The sequence below is a fragment of the Battus philenor genome, unplaced genomic scaffold (genome assembly GCF_028537555.1).
Source record: "Battus philenor isolate CCGP_79_NKW_IND1 unplaced genomic scaffold, ilBatPhil1.0.hap1 SCAF_5, whole genome shotgun sequence".
Lineage (NCBI taxonomy): Eukaryota > Metazoa > Arthropoda > Insecta > Lepidoptera > Papilionidae > Battus > Battus philenor.
In genome coordinates, this window is record NW_027181715.1 from 1444063 (window position 1) to 1468731 (window position 24669).

General features: G+C 36.0%; 2 protein-coding genes across 7 annotated transcripts in view; one reads left to right on the top strand and one right to left on the bottom strand.

Annotated features, from left to right (window-relative positions):
• The first annotated feature begins 502 nt into the window (after positions 1-502).
• Positions 503-6776, top strand: Mps1 (Monopolar spindle 1). 2 transcript variants are annotated; one of them, XM_068772561.1, is made up of 6 exons: positions 503-1500; positions 2619-2764; positions 3147-3307; positions 3885-4111; positions 4989-5136; positions 5620-6776. In XM_068772561.1, exons 1-6 carry the CDS (start codon positions 646-648, stop codon positions 5814-5816), a joined length of 1734 nt encoding a protein of 577 aa, XP_068628662.1. In that variant the 5' UTR covers positions 503-645; the 3' UTR covers positions 5817-6776. The 2 variants fall into 2 exon arrangements, with proteins under 2 accessions (XP_068628662.1, XP_068628663.1); XM_068772562.1 differs by having other exon boundaries at positions 5664-6776.
• A 583-nt stretch (positions 6777-7359) lies between these two features.
• The window catches only part of alpha-Spec (alpha spectrin), a 41578-nt gene continuing 24268 nt past the window's right edge, over positions 7360-24669 (bottom strand). For 2 of the 5 annotated variants that reach the window (XM_068772499.1, XM_068772500.1), the window contains exons 24-46: positions 24351-24468; positions 24142-24186; positions 23165-23313; positions 22054-22276; positions 21554-21699; positions 20954-21056; positions 20421-20570; positions 19779-19916; positions 18753-18870; positions 17719-17914; positions 16804-17121; positions 16148-16352; positions 15660-15864; positions 15260-15486; positions 14868-14981; positions 14194-14341; positions 13316-13430; positions 12179-12202; positions 10302-10414; positions 9464-9613; positions 8665-8835; positions 8299-8468; positions 7360-7542 (exon numbers count right to left, since the gene is read on the bottom strand). In XM_068772499.1, the coding sequence (XP_068628600.1) occupies positions 7414-7542; positions 8299-8468; positions 8665-8835; positions 9464-9613; positions 10302-10414; positions 12179-12202; positions 13316-13430; positions 14194-14341; positions 14868-14981; positions 15260-15486; positions 15660-15864; positions 16148-16352; positions 16804-17121; positions 17719-17914; positions 18753-18870; positions 19779-19916; positions 20421-20570; positions 20954-21056; positions 21554-21699; positions 22054-22276; positions 23165-23313; positions 24142-24186; positions 24351-24468 (3475 nt within the window). In that variant the 3' untranslated portion in view covers positions 7360-7413. The remainder of the gene's footprint in view (positions 7543-8298; positions 8469-8664; positions 8836-9463; positions 9614-10301; positions 10415-12178; positions 12203-13315; positions 13431-14193; positions 14342-14867; positions 14982-15259; positions 15487-15659; positions 15865-16147; positions 16353-16803; positions 17122-17718; positions 17915-18752; positions 18871-19778; positions 19917-20420; positions 20571-20953; positions 21057-21553; positions 21700-22053; positions 22277-23164; positions 23314-24141; positions 24187-24350; positions 24469-24669) is intronic. The other 3 variants (XM_068772502.1, XM_068772501.1, XM_068772503.1) reach the window with 3 other exon arrangements.

Sequence of the window (24669 nt, forward strand, 5' to 3'; positions counted from 1 at the left end):
AAAATCCTTTTTAATTAACGATTTCAACTTCATTTCCCTTTATATTAAGACATGCCATTTATTAATAAAAATAACTAATGGTAGAATCTTTGAGATGAAACTGATCGCCTTGATCAAGCGTTTCCTAATTATACCTATAATATTAAAAATGATAAAAAAATTATTGACATTCGTAAATTGGAAATTATATGTAATTTTTTCAAGAAAATATGGCAACACTATTAATATAAACTCTTAATTCTAGTAAGATTGTTCATTGTATATTTTTTACACGGATAATAATATGAATAAATGAATATTTCTGATAATCTAAATTACGAAATTTCACATAAATACTCATAAATATATTAATGCATCATTGTGCGAAATATCTACATTATTGTTGTAAGTTTTACAAATTAAATTATTAAAATTAAGTTCAAGTTTTAATTTTAATTTATGGTATCCATGTATCATTCATTATCTGTTATCGCACATAAACACAACAAAAGTAGGGCAGATACAGTGACAGATTGACGTACGTCAATTTTTAAATTGAAATGATTTTAACGGTTTTGAGTAATTCAAATTCTCTACATAATTCCAACAAGTATAGAAGATATTGTCAGTTATTGGACTTCTATAATATTTGACAACATACAAAACATGAGTGAAAACAAAGAATCAACTTCCAACAGCATCAAGTTTACACCGATGCCCATGGCTGCGTTGCTTGCGAAGTTAATGCCTTTGCACTCACAGGACGAGTCATCTGATTCCAATTCTGTTTCCGGCGACAGCGATGATTCGACATGCGAAAACAACGCTGTTGTTAAGAAAACACCTGTTCAGACGAAGAGTCATGAACTTTCGACACCGATGTTTAAATCCCTGGACACGTATGCAAAGAAACAACTAAGTGTCAATAAAAATGCACATCTTAACCAATTTTATTCGCCTGAAGTAAAAAAACGACCGGTTCTTATGCAACTAGACAGCAATATACAGTCACAAGAGAATGCAGGTTCGGCATTTAAAAAAACACCAGAGTTATTAAAATCAGTGAGAAACAAAGTTACGACACCTACTATAAAATCCGGCATTCGCAAATTCACACCTGGCTCCTCGCGAAAGATTCAGAATCAGAAACAAACGCAGCCGCAGAAAATTGCGCAAACTAGGGATAAAGTGAGATGTGAGCTCTTTGCTCATAATCAGAGCCAGGAAATCTCACCGAAGCAGCCAGTACAAATGCCAGCTCCGGCTCCGGTGTGTGCACCACAACCACTAGCACCTGTTCCAGTCACTACCCCACGTCCAAACCCTGTTGCTGCACAGGTCCCAGTTCCCGAGACACCATTAAATAGAAAACAAATACTTATACCTTGCGCAACACCGTCCTACCCCCAGGGAATAGCAGGCCAAGGCCCAAAGATTCTTTTTAAAAGCACAAACATAAAAGATAAGAAGTATATGTTCTTAAAAAAGCTGGGAGCAGGTGGTTCCAGTGAAGTTTTTAAGGTAATGCAATCATAAATGACTGTATATGAACTTGCTTTATATTTCTTTTTTAGTTATTGATATGAGTAAATAAGGAACAATATTTGACAGAAGATAGCACAAATAATTACTTAGGTTGGTTATTGCCTTGTATTGACTGCAATAAAAACATGAAATAATCAAAATGAAATGAAAACTATGGGAATGAGTAAAGGAAATAGCTTTCATTTGGCGGGCACTAGGAGTATGAGTGTAGGTCGTAATGATATATTAGACTTTCTCAAATATTTTCAGGTACTGTCAGCATCTTATCGATTGACTGGAAGGAAAAACTTGAAGGCTTTAATGTAAATTCTCCTATTGTATCTCTGTTTAAAAATATTTCTGATTTATAAGTAATAACATTTTATTTAATGAATCAGCCAAAATTAATAAGTTTTTTCTTAGTTATATTACATAAAAGTCACTTTTATTTATATTTTTTCTTCAATGTCTACATATTACAGTTATACCACAAATTTGCACCTGAAATGTCTTATGTAAAGCAAATCATGCAACTATAGTTTGAAAGGCATCATCAAATGTTAGTTACATCTATTTTTTTTAATATTATAAATTTTTATTTTTAATCAATAAATCATACATATATGTGGTTATTAGTAAGTAAGCAATACAAATAATCAGGGCCACATTGGCTCCTACGGGATTTGAGCAACCACAAAATTTTACCTGTTGCACCGATATCACATGTGATATCCAATAAATTTACTGGGATATCTGTATCTATTAATTATGGGTTCTGCTTGATTATCATCATATCAAACCAGTAACCACCAAGTGTTCTATTTAGGTATATAAATTGTATCTATTTTGAGCAGATGCCTACTGCAAGATAGGTCTTGCACTGCCCATATCCAGCAACTTACTGCGACCTGAACTGTTTTTTGTGCACCTAGTTAAGAATATTATTCTAACTAAATTTTAATTTCACCTGCTATGTAACAAAAAAATAAATTGTGATTATAAAAAAATATACAATTTTTATCAGAAATTTTTCAAGTGTTTATAGATGTTGGTTTGATTTTAATAAAAATTCATAGCTCTTAATTAATAGAAGGTGCACTGTTATTGTGTCACAGGTGTTGGAGGTTGGTACATCGAGTGAATACGCAGTGAAGTGTGTCTACCTGGGCTCCGATCGAGATCTGGCTCAAGGCTACATCAATGAAGTCCGATTGCTGCGTAAACTGCAGAATTCGGACAGAGTCATACAGTTGTATGATTAGTAAGTATTCATAAATAACAATAATATAAACTTTTCATTTTTAATACCTTTCAGATGTGTCTTATTTTAATAATGGTTAAAATTCAGGGATAATGCATAAAGTAAAAAAAAACATAAATGTAGGTAAATTAAAGAGAATATTCATCTACAAATGTCACAAAACTTGCATGTTGTTACTATAAATTAAGTGTTTGCCATCATATGTATTATCACTCCATCTTCATCCCAGCTTCTACTCTATGACTCTTTGACTCATCTGCTGTTAATGTACCAATATGGTTGGCCCACTGTCACTTTTTTATTTTGTTTACTAAGTTTGCATATTTTGAGTCATGTTGACCTTTATATTTTAGTTTCAAACATTGATTTTGTATAATTCCAGTGAATATGATCGCACAAACCAGTTGTTGCGTATGGTTCTTGAGGTGGGCGAGACAGACTTGGCTTCTTTGCTCCGAGCGCGTGGCTCTGGGCTGCCTCCGGCGCTGGTGTTGCACTACTGGGAGGAGATGCTCCTTGCTGTACTTTACATACACGAGCATGGTGAGTACAAATTGATGACTAGGTAAAAAAACATTTTTGGACATAAAGCAAAATATTATTCTTTTGTAAAAAAAGGACCAATATTTAGCGACTTCCGCACATGCAGTGGTAGTCGTGCAACAAAGTGCACCGCCCGCCAGCCCGCGTATTAAATGCGTTTGCGGCAAATAATGCGAACACAGAGACTCTGTGTTTGGCACTAATTGGTGTAACATAACTCCTGAAGATGCCCTGTAGAGGGGTGAAACATGTGTCGAGTGATTAAACGGTGGCAGTTTTGTAATTCGCATTGTTTGACTTCCGCAAGGTAATGCCTGATTCCATTAAAAAAATTTTTTCGATATAAAGTCAAAAAATGTTTATTAATGAGACTTTTGTGCCTAACAATTTTTAAGACTATTAAACCACCTTTAAGAAATATGCACTATAACAAACTGTATGTAGCAATATATTTTGATAGTTGGAAGTTATAAGTTGTTTTGCATCATAATGAATATTGAGAACAGTTGTGAAACGTTATAAGTTACTATTAAATTCAGCATAACTATATGTTAATTTAATTTTGTAAATGTTCCAGGGGTAATCCACGCAGACTTAAAGCCTGCAAACTTCGTGCTGGTGTCGGGGCGGCTGAAACTGATTGATTTCGGTATCGCGTCTGCGGTGAGTGGAGACGCGACCAGCGTGGTGCGGTCGCAGGCGGCCGGCACCTATTCCTACATCAGCCCGGAGGCGCTAATGGGTGGCGCCGGTGGCAGCGCTCGTGACAACGACGCCTCGGCTGGCTCCACTGCTCCCATCAAGGTACTCATGTTCAAAGCTTTTTACACTAGAGAATTTAGGATTAAATTTGGTTTATACAGATGATATTATCATGTAAAAAATAAATGATATCACACTGTATAATAATTGTGAAAACAAGTATTTAACATGTCCGTGAACTAATTAATGTAATGTACAACACCAGTATTGTGAATCGAAGCCCACAAGTCTTCCACTACTGGACATAGGCCTGCTCCACAAATTAGGACCGGTTGGAAGTGTCAGTGGCATGTAGTGTTTTTCAATGACCTTAAAAAGGTCAATTTTCACTTTATTAATGAGTGGGCGTCATACACTGAGCTTGCCCGTCTGAGGTCTTTACTCCAGAACCTAAAGGTCAGGCGGTCATCTGTACTGCGCGCTTTGTGGTCTGCTTACTTCAGTATTTAACGAATTTTAATTCCGTAATTTTATCCTCCTTAATCCGGCCTCAGTGGATTTGTAAATGCCAATACGCAAACTTCATTTGTCTATGTAAAATAGTATTATCAATGAAATCCAACAAAAACTTTAATAGTTCATCATCTTGTCAGAGAGATATTATATCTCATTAACACAAATGACGCTGACGCATGAGACACTGGCGACGGCCGGATATAGACAAGGATTAGTTGAAGTCATTGTGACTACCAGTATAGTAAGTGAGATACAGGGAACAGAGGATATAATGAAATGCTGTAAAGAATCATAATATCAAGCAAGACATATGCCTCTCACAATGATCTTTGCCAATGTTGAATAAAAATTTATTATCTTGAATAAATTATTAATGTTGCCAAAATGTCAAAATTTAAAAATATTTTTTAATAATGTAAACTTATAGAAACTTGTTTGTCTATTAACATTTATTCTCGGGCAGATCTCGTACCGGTCTGACGTGTGGTCGCTGGGATGTATCCTGTACAGCATGGTGTATGGACGCACGCCTTTCAGCCACGTCCCCAACCTGGCCAAGCTGGCTGCCATCCTCGACCCCAATCACCGCATCGATTACCCGCCGGCTGACCGTGAGTAGCTATTGATTTCGATGATGGTAATCATGTTATTGAATGAGTGCGGCAAGGAGGAGTGAGTAGACACTGTAAAACCAGGTGGTAAATGTCTCCTAATTTTTCTATAAAACTAAGAAAAGGACTAATATAAAGCTACTTCCGCTATATGTATTAGTTCTTTTCTTAGTTAGGACGAACTTCCGCGAGGTAACGCTTGAATCTATTAGATATTTTTTAGAAAAGGCGAGGCTACAGTTGTTATATCAGTGTGAGGCTTAAGTTGGGAAGAAAATTAGGAAAATATTTTCTTCAGTGTGTTCACACTGTGTGGATCGACGACAAAGTCAAGGTCGTGGGAAGTCGCAAGACCCACGTAGCGATCTTTGCCTGGGAGGCCTGTGCCTTGCATTAGGCGTCTATCGGCTGATATGATGATGATTAATAAAAATTGATCTAATACGATATTTATTTATACATTTATCCTGTATGTTTATGCAGACGTGCCTGCGACGCTGATCAGTTCTCTGCAATGGTGCTTGCAGTACAACGCGCGCGCTCGGGCGTCCGTGCGGGAATTGCTGGGCGTGCAACACCTGGCGGGCACGCGCCGTCCACTTTCACCCAGCTTGCTACATAAGCTGCGCCCACATGTCACGGACGAAGAACTACAGCAGCTACAACGCGCTCAGATTTAGACCTGCGCACAGACCCGCTTGGACTAGACCCTCGTAGGAGTGCATCACTTGGTGACTTCCTCTATCGTGCTTGTAAAATGAGCAACAACACAACTCGCGTCAAAATGTATTTTGAGTGTAGTTTGTAAAAGATGCAAAATAGCTAAGCCGCGTCAGGAAATCCAGCAACTTAGATATATTGCTGTAGATCTCTTGGAGAAGCGGGGTTTTATTTAGGTGCATTAACATTGAGGTGATCAGAAATGTGTTTGTTGCATGTTTACCCGGATTACACATTTTTTAGTGTCCCATGCCAAAAATAGAATCAGTGATTTATATTAAAAGCACAAGTAGAGCCATTACTTGTTAAGTTCGGATATCTGGAATTTGGTTTAGATTAACTGATCATCTTAGTTAGTAATTTCCTATTAAATTGGAAATGAAATATTGTCAAGTGTCGAGCTATATATATTCACCCCTTAAAAGTTTTTATACCTGTATCCATTAACCTTGTATGAAATCAACACTAAAATATGTTACATTAATTTATTTTTTCTATTGGAATGTGACAAGCCGGTAACTTTTGACAGTACTTAGTTTGCAGAATGCCTACAAAAAAAAACAATTTATAGTTTTAACATAAACAATCACCCAGTAAATTATAAGGTTAATATGTTATCAAAATACAATCTTGAATAAGGTAAAAGTGCAAAATTCTTGTACATATTTACTTATATCAACCCCAATGACATATAGTATTGTTTTATTTAAGTTTGTTTTTATTTTCTTGCTTTAACTGCTATGAGTTTTATTCAATGTGACGGAACGTATGTTACCTGTGCATTATTGCCACGCGACAGAATTTTCATGAATGTTTGATAGCAAGTAGAATATTCCGACTGCATATAAAATTTTGTAAATATTGTATATAATTAAATTAAATGAACTGAATAAACTGGTGTAAAAAATAGTATAGGAAATCTTTTGTGAATATAACAAAGATGTATTTATTCTTTTCATGCTCGTTTCTTTTATTGAATTCCATTACCGTTACGTATTTTAGTTTTATTGAAAAGTATCTCTCATATATCTCAATAGACATTGCATTGAATTTGTACAGATTGTATTGAAACAAAATTCGAAGTTCAAATAAATGTTTATTAGTTTCAAATTTAAATACAAAAAATAAATATTAAGGTAAATAAATGACAATGTTTTAAGAATGCTATAAATTGTCTTAAATTACAAATACTTCTCCTAGCTAGCTGAACGCAATACTATCAGGAGTACTGAGAAATAGAAAAGCTGACGTACAGAGGACAAAGCTCGGCGTAGCAGGCACAGCAGCGGGGGAGCTTCTTATCCCTCTGCTGATTTCAGAGGAAAGGAATCCAAACCCGCACAGCCGACTGAAATCGAGGCAGCTTCGTTTCGCCATGAACGGCTCGCGTTCAGATCGAAAGCGTCGGACGTGTCTCAATCCTAGCGTCACTAAGGCGGAGTTTCATTAATAAATAAATGCAAAAGCGAACATCGGGCGAGGTTCGAAAGAAAAAGCGGTGTCTGTGTGAGCTTAATTTAATAATATAATGTGAGAAGTGCTAGGCGGGGGGCGGGCTTAGTTCTGGAACAGTGTGCGCGTGAAGTCGATGTAGTCGAGCGCGTTGGGAATGGGTCGCTCGGTCTTCGGCTCCACGTAGGGCTTCATGCGCGCCACGCAATAATCCGCCATCTCCTTGGTGAGGTTCTGGAAAGGAACGACGTATGAGTACAGGCAGTTTTATTAAAGCTGATAACATCTACTGTTTTAGTGACATCATTTATTTTTGATCCACACTAAGGGCAATATTTAATGTCACTAATGTACACAGCGGTCATATGCCCAAAGAGCTTACACAAGCGATTTATATTTATTAACATAACCTCAACACTTGCAAGTTCTTGCACACATATAAGTTTATAAACTATAATACTTATTACTGAACAGACAACTTGAAGTTATTCCCTATTAGTTGTAGTTCACACTTAGCACGTAGCTCTCTTGATGCTGGTCTAATGTACGTTACTAATGATTTCCAGTTCATGTATTAAGTGTATCCCAACTTAAACATCAATCAGAGCATGTTTCTAAAACAATGGGTAGGCCTCCTATTGGACTGATGGTATATCAAAGTCACTGGAAGTTGCTGCATACGAGCAGCGCAAGACCGGTCGTCGTGACAATCTTTGTGGGACGCCTATCCCTTGCAGTGGAAGCCAGAAACAATGATGGATTTAAAATATACATGTCACTAATAATTTGTTACACTTAACAGCCACAACCATATTTTTTTCTGTTACTGACAATGCTTTTTGTTGACATTTACAGCTTTATAGAGTTAAAGCAGTTATACTTGAACTAATCCTTGATTTTCCCGGATTGGGGCACATTCTTAGGTCGCTTAGGCTGAGGCTGTTACTGTGATGGACAATAAATTAAAAGGTACATTTTTTCTGCACTGACCGCATAGAGCTCATCCTTGGTGACGTAGGCGCGATCCTGATGCGCGGTGATGGCGCGGAAGGCGTTCTCGATCTCCTCGGACGAGTGCACGTTCTCAGTCTCCTTGCTGATCATGAACGCCATGTACTCCTGCAGCGATACCTGCCCGTCGCGGTTCGGGTCCACCACGTCTGCGCAATTTTATTTATATATAATTGTAATACTATGACAAGTTGGAATCTAAGTTTTTTGTAATCTGTCAATATACATAAGAATTTATAATAAAAAAATATTTTCTTTGAAAGTTTTTTTTTTTTAAATACTAACTGGCCTCATCAAAACTAAATAAACAACACCAAATATATCATTAATAAAAGTGTATCTTACTGAGAATGGCCTCAAACTCTGGATCAGGCTGCCCTTCCTCCACCATGGGCAGGTCATAGCCGAGCGCGCGCAGGCATGACTTGAATTCGTGATGGTTGAGCCGTCCAGAGCGGTCCTTGTCGAAGTGCTTGAACATCATGGAGAACTCCTTTAGCGCGTCTTCACTTACGCCTGTTAGGAAACAAAATAAAAATTATATTTCATTTTAAAAAATACAAAGTTACCACTGTCTCGGAACACTGTTCGGTTGTAAAGAGCAGCCTAGAAACTGAACAGTTGCTCTTTTAAATTAATTTTAGCAATGGTTGTGGTTTATGTTATAATGTCAGTCATGTAAAAAGGTCAACAAGTCAAGTTCCACACATTACAATTACCAAAAAAACTCTTGAACACTATAATAAGATTTAATTAATAACATACTATTAATTTTATATTTAAACTAAGAAAAAGAAGAATTGAGATATCTTATGGAACTTTATTATATATGTCCACATCCAATAACAATAGTGGATCAGATAAAGCCAACAATTTCTCAATATTAAAGTTGTCAAAGATATACTGTTAGGCACTAAGAGGCTATTCATTTGGCTAAGGTTTGTGTTATGATGTGAAGAATAGTATTGTCTGGTTTTCATTATCATTAACTTGGTCAGATTCAGTCAGTCTACTATTGGACATGGGCGTCTGAATAGGATTGGATGAAAATATGAATATATTAATTGATTGTCAACAAATGTCTCTATGGACATAGTAGATGACGTTACAATACCAGACGTTGCAGAACTAACAACAATCTTACCAGAGTGGTTCCTGGCTTGTATCTGCTGCTCAAGATTGTGCTGCATACGCATGGAAAGCTGGTCGAGCTGATCCCACTGCTGGGCAAGCCCAACCGTGCTGTGCTCTGTGTACCGGTTGTCCAGGATCAAATGCTCCTCCAGTGCTGCGCCTGTAATGGATTCATTACATTTATTTTTTAAAAATGTTATTTCATGCCTATATTCTGTTATAGTTTATGAAACAGATATATCATCAGCTGAATATGTGAACCCCTTTAAGTTCGAAAAATTAATTACATACTTTATACATTGTTAAATATACCATATGTATATAAAAATATAACTTATTCAATGTAACCATTACAATTAAAGATTTTAAATACTGATAGCAAAACCACATATACAACCTCTCTTATTTTATTTTTCTATTTTTTTATCTGTTATACTGGGTTTATTAATTTAATATATGTACTCTATTCCATGAATTTAGTTGTCTTAATGCCGTTTATCATTTTCTCCTAATCAACACATAAATTGTGAAAATTTGCGTCAAGTACAAATTTAAATTACACATACCTTATATATACATACCTAATCACACATGAAGAAGATAACTAAATGTAGAAGTAAACAATAAGAGAATACATTGTCACTGAACAGGCTCGGGTTTATAAGCTTTTAAATAATCTTTCTAAATGGTCATTACTAAATACAATTTATATGGGCTTCAATTAAAAAGTTGAGTATAATATATTTTAAAACTACATCTTTAGACTTCCAAGAAGTAACAATATATGGTGTACAGAATAGTTTGAACTGGCTAAGACCACAGTATGATGTGATATTTTGGGTACGTACCAAGCTCTTCTAGGCGTCGCAGATCGGCGCGGCGTGCACGCACCTCGCCGGCGCGTTGCCGCAACGTCGCCAGCTGCTGCTCCAGCGAGCCCGTACCTTCCATCATGGATGTGCTGCAAAACAAATAGCAGATTAGTGACTGCACCAGGCTCAGGTCGCATCAACGTTAAATCAATATTTCCAGCACTATTAAATTTTTACAAAAAGACAATGAAGCTCATATTTTTTTGACCGGATATACACTGCTATCCTAGTGACATTTGCAGATTCTATGGTTTCGAGATGATAGTGCCCAGAGGGTGTCTAGACAAAGACCTATTTTTAGATAGCAAAGCTCGTGGCTACTATTTTAACGGCTTGAGACAGACGCTCCATAGATTGACTAGACTGTCACTGCCCACCTACACCTGTTTAGTATTTAGACTCCAAGGCAACTGAAAAGACCGAACTTACACTTGGTCTGTTGTCTGGCTAACATCACTACCATTTCGGAAAACTACTCAATTAATCATGTAAATGAGTCAATTTCTTCATATACCCTCCGTGATATGAATTAGCAATAATTGATTTAAGGAAACAAGTAAAATTTGTACCAGATAAAGATATGTGTGATATCTTATTAACAAAACGTTTTATTTTAAATTCTAATGACAGATAATTAAAGTAACAGAGTATTGATAAAATAGGTTCAGTTACTCCTGATGAGATAGCTGTATAATCTATCAGGCAAATGCAGTAGAAATTCTTTGACGTCACATATATGGATCGTTCTTCATTGTGACCAGAGACAGTGTGATATAATTCACACATGTAAACCTGATGGTGAACAATCCGGTAACTTACGACCAACAAATAAGTCACAGCTCCACAATCACTAAGCTAAATCTGCTCATCTGTTCATGTCTTCAAAATATCTTACTATTTTATATGAGCAAGCAATATCTAATATAAAATATAAACGGCATGAATGTTTTTTTTACACAAAATAGGACAAAACACAATAACTTTAACATTGAATGAATGATTTGTTAATAAAATTCAGGAAACGAAATGTATGTTACAAAAGAACTTATATCTACATTTGTTAAGGGTTTTAAATAAATGTATTACATAATTAGAAATATTCTCATAATGTTTACAGATAATTAGTAGATTTTAACTTAATATTTTACACCAAAAACGCACATCTATAGTTAAACGAGTTAAATATGTACATATTGTATTGGAACATTGGACCTTGTTCACAGTCTTTTATATGAAGCAAGGAAACATCGAAAACAGACGAGGTGCTCACAAATAAATAGACTTGACAGAAAAGTGTCCATAGACAAGTATTTTTAGTTTATATCTGATTCAAAGATAAGATGCTACACAAAAGAAAGAAGAAATATTATTGTCATTAATTCTCTGTCAGATTCTGTTTTTTATTTTCATTTAAAACAATTTTTTGTAATTTTTTAATGATTTAAAAAAAATACAAAAAACTGTTTCTTTTTTCACTAATGTTATTTATTAATTAGATTTTAGATTCTATATGCTTTATATAATGTTTTAATAATAGATTAAATCTAAAATATTCCAAACACACATCTACTCATGGATAATGAAAACAATCAACATTAGAAGAAAAAAGGAAGCTCCACACCTTGCAAACCATAAATATATGTTGCCATTTCACCAGTGTAAACACTTCCTTAACTCGTTATTAATACATAATAGTTGGCATAATTATACATAATTTCTGGTTCTAATTCTAGCTGATGAGTTGAATTATAGCTTGTAGAATAAGAATTTTAAGTTACTATTGAGACACTTTTCTGTCATGTCGGTGAAGCGAAATTGACATCGTTTAATACACGCATTGTATGGTACTTTACCCATCCCAGCCTAGCAGCCGGTACCTGTACACCAATTGTAACATTGAATTGTCTGATTTGTAACAGAATCTTTCTGACATACAACCCTGCTGTTCTTATTATAACTGAAGTTTATTTGGCTTTTAACATTAGGACATGAGTAAACTTTTATAATGAAATATAAATAATAATAGTTCACTATGAGGGCCCATTGCATGCTGATGGATGTCATATATCTTTTTATAACATGAAATATCAATTTCGTGTAATTATGTTGATGTACACCATCATCATTTCATCCATATGGCGTCCATTGCTGAACATAGATCTACACCAGACATTTTCAATAGAACAGATTTTTAAGGTCATCTATTGTCCGTTCTGTGCCCTATATGGCCTACTTGCTGCCACTTCAACTTTTTGATTAGCTTTGCATGTCAGTTACTTTCTTTCATCTCCTCAATCCTGACTCTATCTTTGAAAGAAATCTCGAGATCAGAGTAAGAGACCATGTTCCAGTGCCATAAGTCAAGAAAGAGAAATACACCTTGTTAACATATTACAAACTAAGCAGATATAATTATCTAGCCAAAGGTCCTTAAAAATAGTTTATGCAGACCTTGTCCGTAAACAAAACTGAAATTAAATGAACGGATGTTTAATAAATTGCTTGCTGTTTTTTACTTCAAATAATCTTTAACAATTCACCTTCTATAACTGAATAATCATGGTAATATATAATGAACTAAAAATTGTAAATAGTATTACCTTTATTTTAATTAAAATATTAATAGCATGTGCCTGGAAAGATTGGTACATCTAGTATCAAATTATTTTCCAAGCATTGTAAGCCACAAAACTACTCTTCAATGCATCCACCATTATATATTTAAAACAGTGTTTCTTTTTTTAAAATTGCTTCTTCCTTTTCAATATTGTTAAGTGGCTAACGGTATACTTGACTGATTGTGTAACTACCGAAGTTTCTATGCTTTTATTCTTTGCCGACATTCATTACACAATTGGCAATTATCCCAAAAAAAAAACACAATTAAAATACTGAATATGACAACCACTGTCTGAGTAATTGTGTCTAATAGGAAGAGTTTTTGTATATTGAAAACATAATGAACTTGTAAGACAAGAGCAAAGCCTCACCGAGTCTCGGTGAGCCACTGGTGGAATGCGTTGGCGTGCTTCGCGAACTCCTTGCGCAGTTTGTCGTTCTCTTCTTGGCGCTGGGCCTCCTTCGTTAGCTCCACATCTCTTTCCGCTGCATACAAAAAAGCAACAATAACATTACCCTAATGTTATAAAAACTTGGGTTTTTATTAAAATTGTCTCTATCTAATATAAGAACAAAGTTAAACATTACTTGTGGGCACACACTTTATGTATATGATGGTGGTGTTTTCCATCATTATATGATCACATTCAACTCTATTTTAAAAAATATGCACAAGTACTACGCAATTTCTAATGGAACTCGGCATTTGATTTGGCACGTCGTAAATTAAGTTACATATGTACTCTATGAGTAGCTAAAACAGATTATTTTTAGCCTTTTTTCGTATTATCATCCACAGAGGTTTATTTATAGTGAGCACATGGCTACACCATGAACTCCCCTATAAAAATATCCTTTAATTTAATGCGTATGAGGTTTTCAAAGACGGCTTGATCTGAGAAGAGCCCACAGCAAACTTGAAGGCTATATTTGCCACACACTAACATATGTACAGTTCTAAATTACAGAATGCGTTCGTAAGCAACATTGTATGAGTTTAATGCTGTTTATCAAATAAACAGAAATATTTAACTACTACTGACAACCAATGGTGATTAAGTGTGCGGCGATAAACTTTTGCAGACTTATCATTTATTCTAGCTTTATTCGCATTTTTGTCTCTTCCTAGTACTTTTTTGTTTAACTAGAACTGAATATTTTTTATGCCTTTTGTTGTATGTGGCTCAATTACATTTCATCTATTTCTACTATTATGTTGAATTTTAGCAATTTTAAGGTTCTAACGTACCGATAATTTTGCGCAGATTACGCCAGGTCTCCTCGAGCGCCTCCATGGTGAACCAGGTGTAGGGGTTGGCGCCAACATTGAACGACTTGATTTGCTCATCCAGCGCCGCTAGAGCTGCGAAATCGCTTTGAGCCGATGACAGCGAAGCCTATAATAGGAATAATGACAATCTCAAAAATATTTCTTATGAACTAATATCATAAACGTAAAATAGAATACACTATAATTTACTGCGCACTAATATAATAGGCGGCATGCGCAGTCCTCCGCTAGGTCATGGATGCACAGACCGCGGCCCGCCGGTCGAATACTGGTGGCCCGCCGACAGCAAAAATAATACTCTCGTACATTCGAAAACTATTTAATTCTAATTATTATCAATTCTTTATTGTCTTTAATTATCTATCCTTATGGCGGCCTGCCCGCCATCAGTTCATGATTTGCCCGAGTGGCCTCTGGTCTTAATAAGTCTGTGCAACCACGCGCTAGTTAGACCGATGACATTAGCAAGGTCATGAGAAGTAGCATGATACGGGCAGCTTAAGGCCGATCATCGTGACGATCTTTTGGGGAGGCCTATGATTTGAAGTGGGCGTCTGTAGACTGTCATGATAATAATGATGATTTATTAATTCGAAAATAAAAAAACTCTCTGTATGGGAGATGATACCAACCTGGAACTGAGCATGCGCGTCGCGCAGCGCGCGTATCTCTTCGATGGAGTTGCAGCGCACCGGGTCCGTGAGGTCTTCCTCCGCGTTCTCGAACCACGAGTTGAACGCCGACGCCTGGTGACGATAAAACAAATCATTATTTACTAAAAGTTTAAAAATACAAGAGCTATAATTTTTGTTATACATATATCAGTTACTCATGTGAACATTAAATAAATATTGATTTATCTGTATTGATTTGGTTAGTAAACCAGAGTTGTCAGTTATGAGAGCCATGAGAGTATTTGAGCGGGTGGACACTATCAATAACGGGACATTCGGATGGCTAACCATCAAAGAAGATAATTAAAGTTATAGGAGAAAAAGACGCTTCATCTTAAAGTAATATATACCTTCTTGGCAAAAGTCAGGTAGAGCTCTTCGATCTGGCGGAACTGGTCTTGCAGCTGCAGCAGGCGTTGCTTGCGCGCGGCGGAATCAGCTAGCAGGCGTTGCCAGCGAGCGAGCACGTCGCCGTGTCGCTTGCTGATGGCAGCCGCCTGTTCGTGCCCTCCGGCCACCAGCTGTTCCTTTAGCTGTGTGATGTTCTGAATTCCCTCATGTTCGAATGCCGCGAGACCTGTCAAACACAAAAAAAAATATATAAATATCTTATCTCCCACAAATAAAAAGTGTCAATCGTCACCTGTGTCATTTAAATTTAGACAGTGCATATAGGCTAGTTAATGTGTTAAGCAGGCTTTATGTAAAAATTACAATTATCAATAGATTTGTAAAATAACGAAGACTGACCGGCATCAAAGGTGTCCTGCTTGGTGAGGAGCGTCTGGACGGTGGAGAGGTCGCGGCCGAACTCGTCCGATCGCACGTGTGTCTCCTTGTCCGCGATCCAAGATTCAACGACGTCCGCCTTCCACAGCAATTGCAGGTAGGCTGAGTTGTCCACCAGCGCAGCCTTGCGACGCGCCGCGAGCGCACTCAGCTTGTCCAGTTTTGCCTGTACATATAAAAAATAACTAGTTTTAACAAACTTTATTGTAAATTTTAGATCATTAGAAAAGTGGATGGATGGTGACCACAAGGTCGCAGTGCAGCCGAAACAATACACCGCCAAAACCCTACACATATAACGTAACACAGAGCATGAAGAACTTTTCAAAAAACGGTTGCAATAGTCAATAGTACAAATTTATCTAGATTAGTTGTTGTCATTTATGGTCTTAAGCTAGAGCGATGAGTTTAAGATAGCTTATCATTGAGGCGACTGAGAAGAGGTTTACCTGAAGGGCGTGCAGGCGGTGGGAGAGCGCGTCCGCGTGCAGGTTGCCAGCGGCCAGCAAGCGTTCACCGTCGGCGGTAAGTTCCCTCACTCGCTCGCCGCGTGCCGCCAGTTCGGCTTCCAATGCCTCGTGCTTCTTCAGTAGACCCTGCACCGCCGCCATGCTGTCCCCGCATTCGCTCACCACCACCAGCTGTTGCTTCTCGCTAGAATTATTTTGTTCTCATGATTATATCCAGAAATAAGAATTTATGATTTTTTATTACAAACAAGATTACTGCATGTTTAATGAAATAGTCATTAGTGTTGTATATGATATTTTTATTCTTAATAATATATCATAAATAAAAATAGGCAACACTATTTTTACAAAACAATGTCAAATGTATATTTCAAATGGTTAAGGGATATTGAGATTTGACTAAAATTGCGAAAACGGTTATTGAATCGATTAATTACATAGTAACGATATATAGCTTACCATGGGCGCTCTTAATATAAACTGGATATTATAAATATGTTATCAGGCAAAAGTTGTCATCAGTTCAAAATTCGCTATATCTACACCAATCGTTTTTATAACTTTATTATTAATCTCATCCCGCATAATAGATGAAACCTGACAAACATTTAAGCTGCGTTCGCCGTAAATAATACCTTATCCAAGCTTCCTCCTCATCGACCTTCGCCAAGAACTGTTGGTAGGCAAGCGACTGCTGCAACTTGGCGCCGCGCTCCCCGGCGAGCGCTTGCAGCTCGGACCAAGCCAACGCCAAAGCTTTCAGTCTCTGCTCGATCTCAGGTACGCCCAAGTTGGACACGTCCATCAGCTTCTCGCCGGCCTCCTGCACGGCTTGGATGGCAGGCTCGTGGCTAGCCAGCTCCGCCTCCAGCCGCTTGTGCTTTTTCAGCAGGTTCTGAACGCCAGTCAGGTCGCGTCCGTAGTCGTCAGAAGCAACGAGCAGTTTCTTCTCCCTAATAGTAGATAACAAATGTATAAAACCTACTGCTTGAACATTAAATGGCAAAATAATAACTTTTTAATATGGCAATTATGTAATAGGTATATATAAAAGTTTATCGTATATAATTAAAAAGGTTATTTATAATAAAAAAATCAATTTATTTAAACAAAAAAAATCTTGAATGTTTGTTGTCTCATCTAGATGTTCGTATGCATCAGGCATATTTTTTGTATCAGAGAATTTACCCATACAGTGCTTTATTATTGGTGTCATGTATCATTAACCACCAGGTAAACAATTGTGTAGTTCCTTATTTTGGCCTCATAATGTACAAAACCATGAAAAAATGCCAGGACTCAATTTGATGGGAAATAGAATAAGATCAGACAGAAAGATGGGTATAACATTGGTAATATCACACATCTTTTTGTTTTTAGGTACTACAATAACACTGTTGTGTCACTTTGCTTTCTTTCGGGGGTTTTGCAATATCAACCTTACATTTCAAGAATGTGGCCTGACGGACTATATGGTGTTTATATAAAATCATTGCCAAAGATTGTAAGCTAAGTATTATACATGCTGTATGCTGGTTGTGTATACTCACTTGATCCAGGACTCCTCGTCGGCGATGTCACGGAAGAACTGGTGCAGCGTGTTGGCCTCGTGCAGGCGCGCGCGGCGGTGCGCGGCGAGGTTGCGAACGCGCTCGAAGCGCTCGTTGATAGCGGAGCGCCGCGACCCGATGCCCGCGCTGTCGAACTGACCGCTCGATACAAGCGCGTCCGCTTGCGCGTTCATGTCTGAAATTATACAAGAATTTTAAATATATACATCAAAGTAACATCACTAGGAATGATTATTATTTTTATGGTTGTATATGTAAAAAAAAATAACAGATTTATATACATGGTGATTGGTTTTATGTGTATGTGTATATCATTTGTGAGCAAAAATTTCCAATAATCATAAAGTTTTCATAATTCTTTTAACTTACTAACAGTACATAATCTGGAGAAACAAAAAGTAAACAATAAATTTTTACATATGGTGTTCCCGATTTTGTAAAAGTATTTCTTACTAAACTACCCATTATTTATTATTAATGAAATCATTAAATTTTTTGAACGGGTTACCATACATTAGTCGACAACAAATGAGCTATATATTCACTCCTTTAAAGCCTTTACACCTGTAACAAATCACCTGTATACTGCAAAACATTTTATGAATAGAAAATCACAACATTGTTAAAACCACTATATCTTAGTGTATCCCAGGATATATCTTCAATTTTAACTTACTACGCGTAAAATGCCGCTTGTAGAGGATCATTGCCGAAGACCACATGCCTACAGTAACTAAATGATCACAGTAACGAATATCTAATATGAAGTCATATTTTTGTAAATACTTTTAGAGATTTCTCAATCATATGATAATTACATGATATAAAAAACATGTTAAATCTTGCTAAAGCAAATGCTTGTGAAACTAATTCCTTTAATTATATCATTGAACATTTAAAACATTGATGCTTATTGCACATAATAAAAGAATTGTGAAATATAAATCATAATATAATCACGTCATAAATGATTGAAAACATGTCTACAAAAATGACGCAAAAATCAATCTCACCGTTAATCCTATCCTCGTGCGCCTGGATATCGGCCTCGACGAGCTGGTGCTTCTTCATAAGGTTCTGAACAGAAGCAAGATCCTTTCCGGAGTCCTCTGAAGTGAGTAGACTCTCAACCTGACACAATCATTGAATTATTAATTTTCAGTAAAGAGTAGTGGTGTGGTATCTTAGTGATTAAAGAATGACTTATGATTATAAGTAGCGCGTTTGATTCCCGATAGGCATTCCTTTTGTGTGACGTCACCGCTACTTAGGGTAAAGAAAAACATCTACTATCTAAATATATTTAATTACTAGTTGTGCCTGCGACTTTGCTGATTTAAACATTTTTATGTTCCAGCGTTTTTTAAATTAAATTACCCTAAGTTACCCTTATTACATTAGCTACCTGCCAGTATAAAGTCCCAGCAAAACCAGTCCTACAATTACAAAGATTGGCCAAAACAGAGACAAAAATTTAAAAAATATACAATTTCTGTACATGTATCACATACATATTCTTATACATATAGTAAAAAGCGGCTATTTTATTATTACAAACAGACTACAATTTTATTTATTTGTATAAATGACTAGAATGCCAAAGGAACCTAATTTGATAAAAAAAAAAATTAAACTTGGCTTCCATAAAATGGCAACCCACAGATTAAAATACGTGTTCACTAGGGTCTCAAGTTAGAGAACGACCCATAATAAATTCATTCAAGTTTATAAACATTATGTCATCACTTTAACTGAATCTAAATATAGGTAATAAATATGTTTTACGATTAGTAATTCTAATAATAAATGACAGGCAGCGCCGTAGATTACGTATTATACCTTATACCCCACTCAACGTCTAAAAAGGCCCCTTCTATGTGTAATCAGTGACAAAATCTCAAGACTAACAGAAACTGCAAGCCTTTCTTTTGATTATTAGAACATGAGCCTAACTAAACATTGATCACTTTTGTCGTGTCAACCTGGAATAGATTGTCACTAAAATATTAATTCATATTTCAAATCCAAGTCTGACATACCTCCCCAAGCCAGAAGTCCAGATCCTTGACAGCGGCGATGTACGTGCGCTGTTTGTTCGCTTCTTTCAGCTTCAGTGATTTCTCCGTCGTCTTTTGCGTGAGGAACTCCCACTGGTCGGCGATGGAAGCCAATCGAGCCTGCACAAACATTTAAATTTAAGAGACCTTTTTGTGAAATAAATTCACAAAGGGTTTATTATATGCTTGTTTTAATAACATAATAAATTTTTCTGAATAGGTCTGGTATTATCTTTTATTCAATGTGTTTATCTCAATTATAACAAATTGTTTATTAACGACACCATGTAAAAAACAACATAATATCCTTGAAAAATATGTATTTAGGAAATTAATTTTTAAAAGTTATGTATGTTAGGTATGAAAGTCCTTCATATCCTTATGTATCTTTATTTTTATCTAATTGTCTCTGTTTCTTAATAAATATGTTTTGATTAAGAAAATAAAATGTGCTTTTTATAAATGATATCCAATTTTAATAAACTTTAATTTTAAAATGTTTTTCATGGCTCTATAGTTTGCCATCAATTGGTGTAGTTTATTGTAATAACTTCTTCACATCAAAAATCTTTAATGGCTAAGATATCTTCTAGTTTGCTTTTATGATGATGCGAGTGTACCGACCTGAACTGCATCTTCGCTGCCGCTGCATTGACCGCGCTGGACCAGGTTGCCACCCATGGCCAACACGGACTGGATGCGTTCGGCATTGGCCGCCAGCTCCGCCTCGAACGCTTGGTGCTTTTGGTGCTTCGACTGGATATTCGCAGGGTCCTATGAACACAAGTTCGAATTTATACTACTACTACATACATACGAACTTCCTTTTCTTAAAAAATAACTATTTTTTTTTAAATTCTACTAATTCTATTTAATTTTTTTACAGTTCAATTTAGCCTAGTTTAATTATTATTTGCTACTTTATTTCATTTTAAAACAATAATAGAACAGCCATAATGTTTAGGTTTTAATGTCTCAACTATGAGAGCTCATTCCATTTTAATAAACATATGAAATTATTTTAAATGAATACAGATAATTTAAAGACAATTGAAATTGTGTCTTTGGAAGGTTTTTTTTTAGTAGTTATTGTTTACGATGTCATTATGAAAAATAAAATTCGATAATTTAATGTACGAAACGGCACAAGTTCTAACCTTGTAGCTTTCCTCCGTGGCCAGCTGCAACTTCTCCGCAATCCAGTTCTCCATTTCATCTGCGTCTCGAGAGAACTGTTGCAAGGTTTGTTCGTCGCCCAGTCTAGCCAATAATGTAGTGGATTACAATTAATTTATATAAATAACACAAAAAATAATATAAACTATAAAAAATGTTTTGAATCTTTATAGCCCTGACTTAATTTTTGGTAATAGCAGAGGCAACCCTCATCTTTAACTTTACGAGATAAATATTTTATTATAATATTTACAGGCTCATGTTTCAAGGATAATTGCAAAGTAAAAAAATTCAAATTTCTTTAATTTTATCATGTACCTTCTAGCTTAGAAGAATTATTAGAATAGTGGGTTGGATTCTTAGCATATGCATAATTTGTGTTAATAGTATAAACACATCTTTCTTAGCTACCATACTGTGATTATTCATCCATTAGAAAACTAGAACATTATTAACTATTCTTTGTTGATATTATTACAGTAGCAAAAGAAATTAAATGTTAAAGGACAACGGTATTGGCAAAAAAGCCATCAGGATATTTAAAATGTCATTGATGTATGTTATTTATTCGTCAAATATACCTGGAACGCTTTTCGATGAGCGCCTCCTTGAGATGACGCCAGCGGTCTAGCACCTGTTTACGTTTCTTGTCGATGGGATCCGCAGCATAGTGGTCGGACGCTATCAGCTGGTCGGCCAATGTTTGCAGCTGTGCGATCTTCTCCTCCTGTATCATAGATCACAGTGCAATATTAATATCCATACTTTATTGACGCAAAAAATATTACTATTATATACTTACAATACTTTTAAACAAAGCTAAATGTGTAATAGTTATAAAGGGGTGAATATGTAGCTCATTTGTTAGTAAAAAGCTTTTACACCTATAACTCATAACCTTGTATAGGTTTCTAGAAGTCTTTGTATAACAAAAGCAGCCATAGTTTATTCAAATCAAATTTCAGAAAGGTTCTATCACATATAAACGTGAGTAAATGCAATTGCTCGTTTTTTGTTCTCTTATGTACCAATTATAAATTTCGGGTGCCTATTTATTGCTATTTGAATTGTCAATATTTACGTGTGCGTTGATGGCCTTGTCGAAGTCCTCGTGCTTCTTAATGAGCTGTTCCACGTTGTCGGCAGCAGCCGCATCGGCGGTGTCGGGTTGATCCTGAGACGGCTCGGCGGGTGCCAAGAATGCTTCGCGGGCACCCATCCAACCCTCCGCTTGCTCGCAGTCGCGGTAAAACAGCTGCAGCTCTAGATTCTGGTCCAGCTTCATGCGGCGTGCTACCCAGGCCCTGAGAGAATTACCATTATATTAACAAATATAATAATAGCACATCTTAAAATTTATAGACATGCCGTCGGTAGGTCCCCCTCTAGGTGCATCGACGACATAGTACCTTGTAGTAGGCGTCTATCAGCTTATACGATATCTTAAAAAGGAATCAACTTCTGTGAATGCCTTTTCTGCAAACAAATTTCGTATATCTGTTTTGTTAATAATTGACAGTGTGTCAATATATTAAGACATAATAAGTCAACAAAAAATATTGTTGAATCAATTTATATGTTAAATGAAGACCACAGAAATAAGAAAAAAAAGTGATGTTGACCGTGCTCAGTCTACCCACAACTCTTACGACTGTTTAAAAATTCAGAGAATCGTGCGAACATTTTGTTTGCGCATGCGCATTGTACATTCCGGCCAGAAGTTCTACGACAAACCTACGTCGCATTTGCTGCCTTGGGCTCAGTCGCTACGTTCATATAACCTGAGGACGTTATTTTTCCTGCCGCTTTGCACTTGACGCTCATCCAGAACCATCTTTGGATTTGACGGCTCCTTGTATTACTTACCTTGCATTGACCATGGACTACGGATTACGGACCATTACCATACTGGAGCAGAAACAAACAGGACCCTCAATAGTCTTACTCTTGGCATTAAATAATATATTTGATAACTTAGTCAGTACTAACGTCACAGGGGAAATATAAAACATATTACTGTGATTTATCTAAAGAGTAGTTACATACTACTTCCATGGTTTAATACTATATGTATACTTGTATGCAATACATTACCAACAACGTAAAGTTTCGAGATGCAATCACTTTTGTATATAATATTACTAATAATAGTAGAGATAAGAAGAGTATGAATTATAATAAGCGTGACTAACTTTTCAAGTTCTTGGCGCGCATCGCCCATTGCGTTGAGTTTCTCCTGGATGTCAACGCTGGCGTAATGACCGCCCTGCAGCAGCTGCTGGCCGAACAGCTCCAATGCCTGGAAGGTGCCGGCGCGAGCGTCCATCTCCGTGCGGTGCTCCTGTCGTGTCACATATACTTCAGTGTTTATTTAAAGTAATTGACAAACAGTTTACCAGATAGTCTGTGATATAAGGAACCCTCCAAGACGGATCCAGTTTTATGAAAATTTAGAAAAATCATGCAGCCTAGATAGATTTTAATAACAGTGTCATATTGAACATATAAGCAACAAACAAGTGTCAAAAAATTTTCAATTAACACACAAGTATAAATATTAAGTATGCCAGAAGTAATTTCTTCTTTATTTTGGTTATATAGTACTTTTAAATCACCCACACTTTTTTATTTTGCCCGTTAATACCAAATAAATATAAAATGTGAAAAAAGCTTTTAAGTATTTATTTTAAAACACAAACAAAAACACGTAACTATAAAATTTTTCAAAATATTTTTAATTAGAATTTTTAATTTGTTTAACACACTAAAAATTATTAAAAATATGAAACACGAATAAAGAATAAAAAAATAGCCGACAGTAGCCAGACGGATAATTAATTTGTTATTTCTAAATAAGCTAATGTCTCGTAAACTGTACTCTACGACAACATCGATATTAAAAAAAGAATAATTGTTCTGTTAGACGCCTATTAAAATTTGTTGTATATGTCTGTTAGTCGATTGGATTGTATTAATAATTTTTTAAAATCATCTTTTAGTAAATACTCTTTTAAGTGTACATTAGTAGTTACGTAATCTAATTGGCTATCCGACGAAGATAAAGTCTGAGATACACCAAGTGTAGATCGTGAGATGTCCAAGTATTTGAGGTGATTAAATGTGTCAAGAGTAGAGTTAGGCTGGTGGCACACATGCGTGCAAGTCTGACCTGCGGCATTATGCCGTATCGCGCATCTATCTCCAACCGCTGGCTCTAGAAACACGGACTGGTTTACATATTTTGTGGTTTACTTCTTATAACATGTCAAATACAATAGATATATCTTTAAACTAATTACTGTTGAATATGTAAACACATATATTGGAATATAATAATGAAATATACAAATAATGTGTGTAATTCTACTCATGTCTTACCTGGTGTCTCTCAAGTAATGCTTCTGCGCCAGTGACGTCATTGGCGAGTTCATCCGAGCTCACCAGCGCCATCATCGAGTTGATCCATGCCATGAGGTCACGATAGTCCGAAAGGAACCTATTTATTACGTTACATTAATACAAGTAACTTATCAATATATTATGAGTATAGATTTGTAACTATTCTAGATTCAAAAGATTATTTCAATCGAATTATTTATAAAATTATTAAACAATATCTAAATTTGGCTATTATGACTTTACTTATGACAGCATAGGTATTAAATAAAATCTATAATATAATATAAATAAATATCAA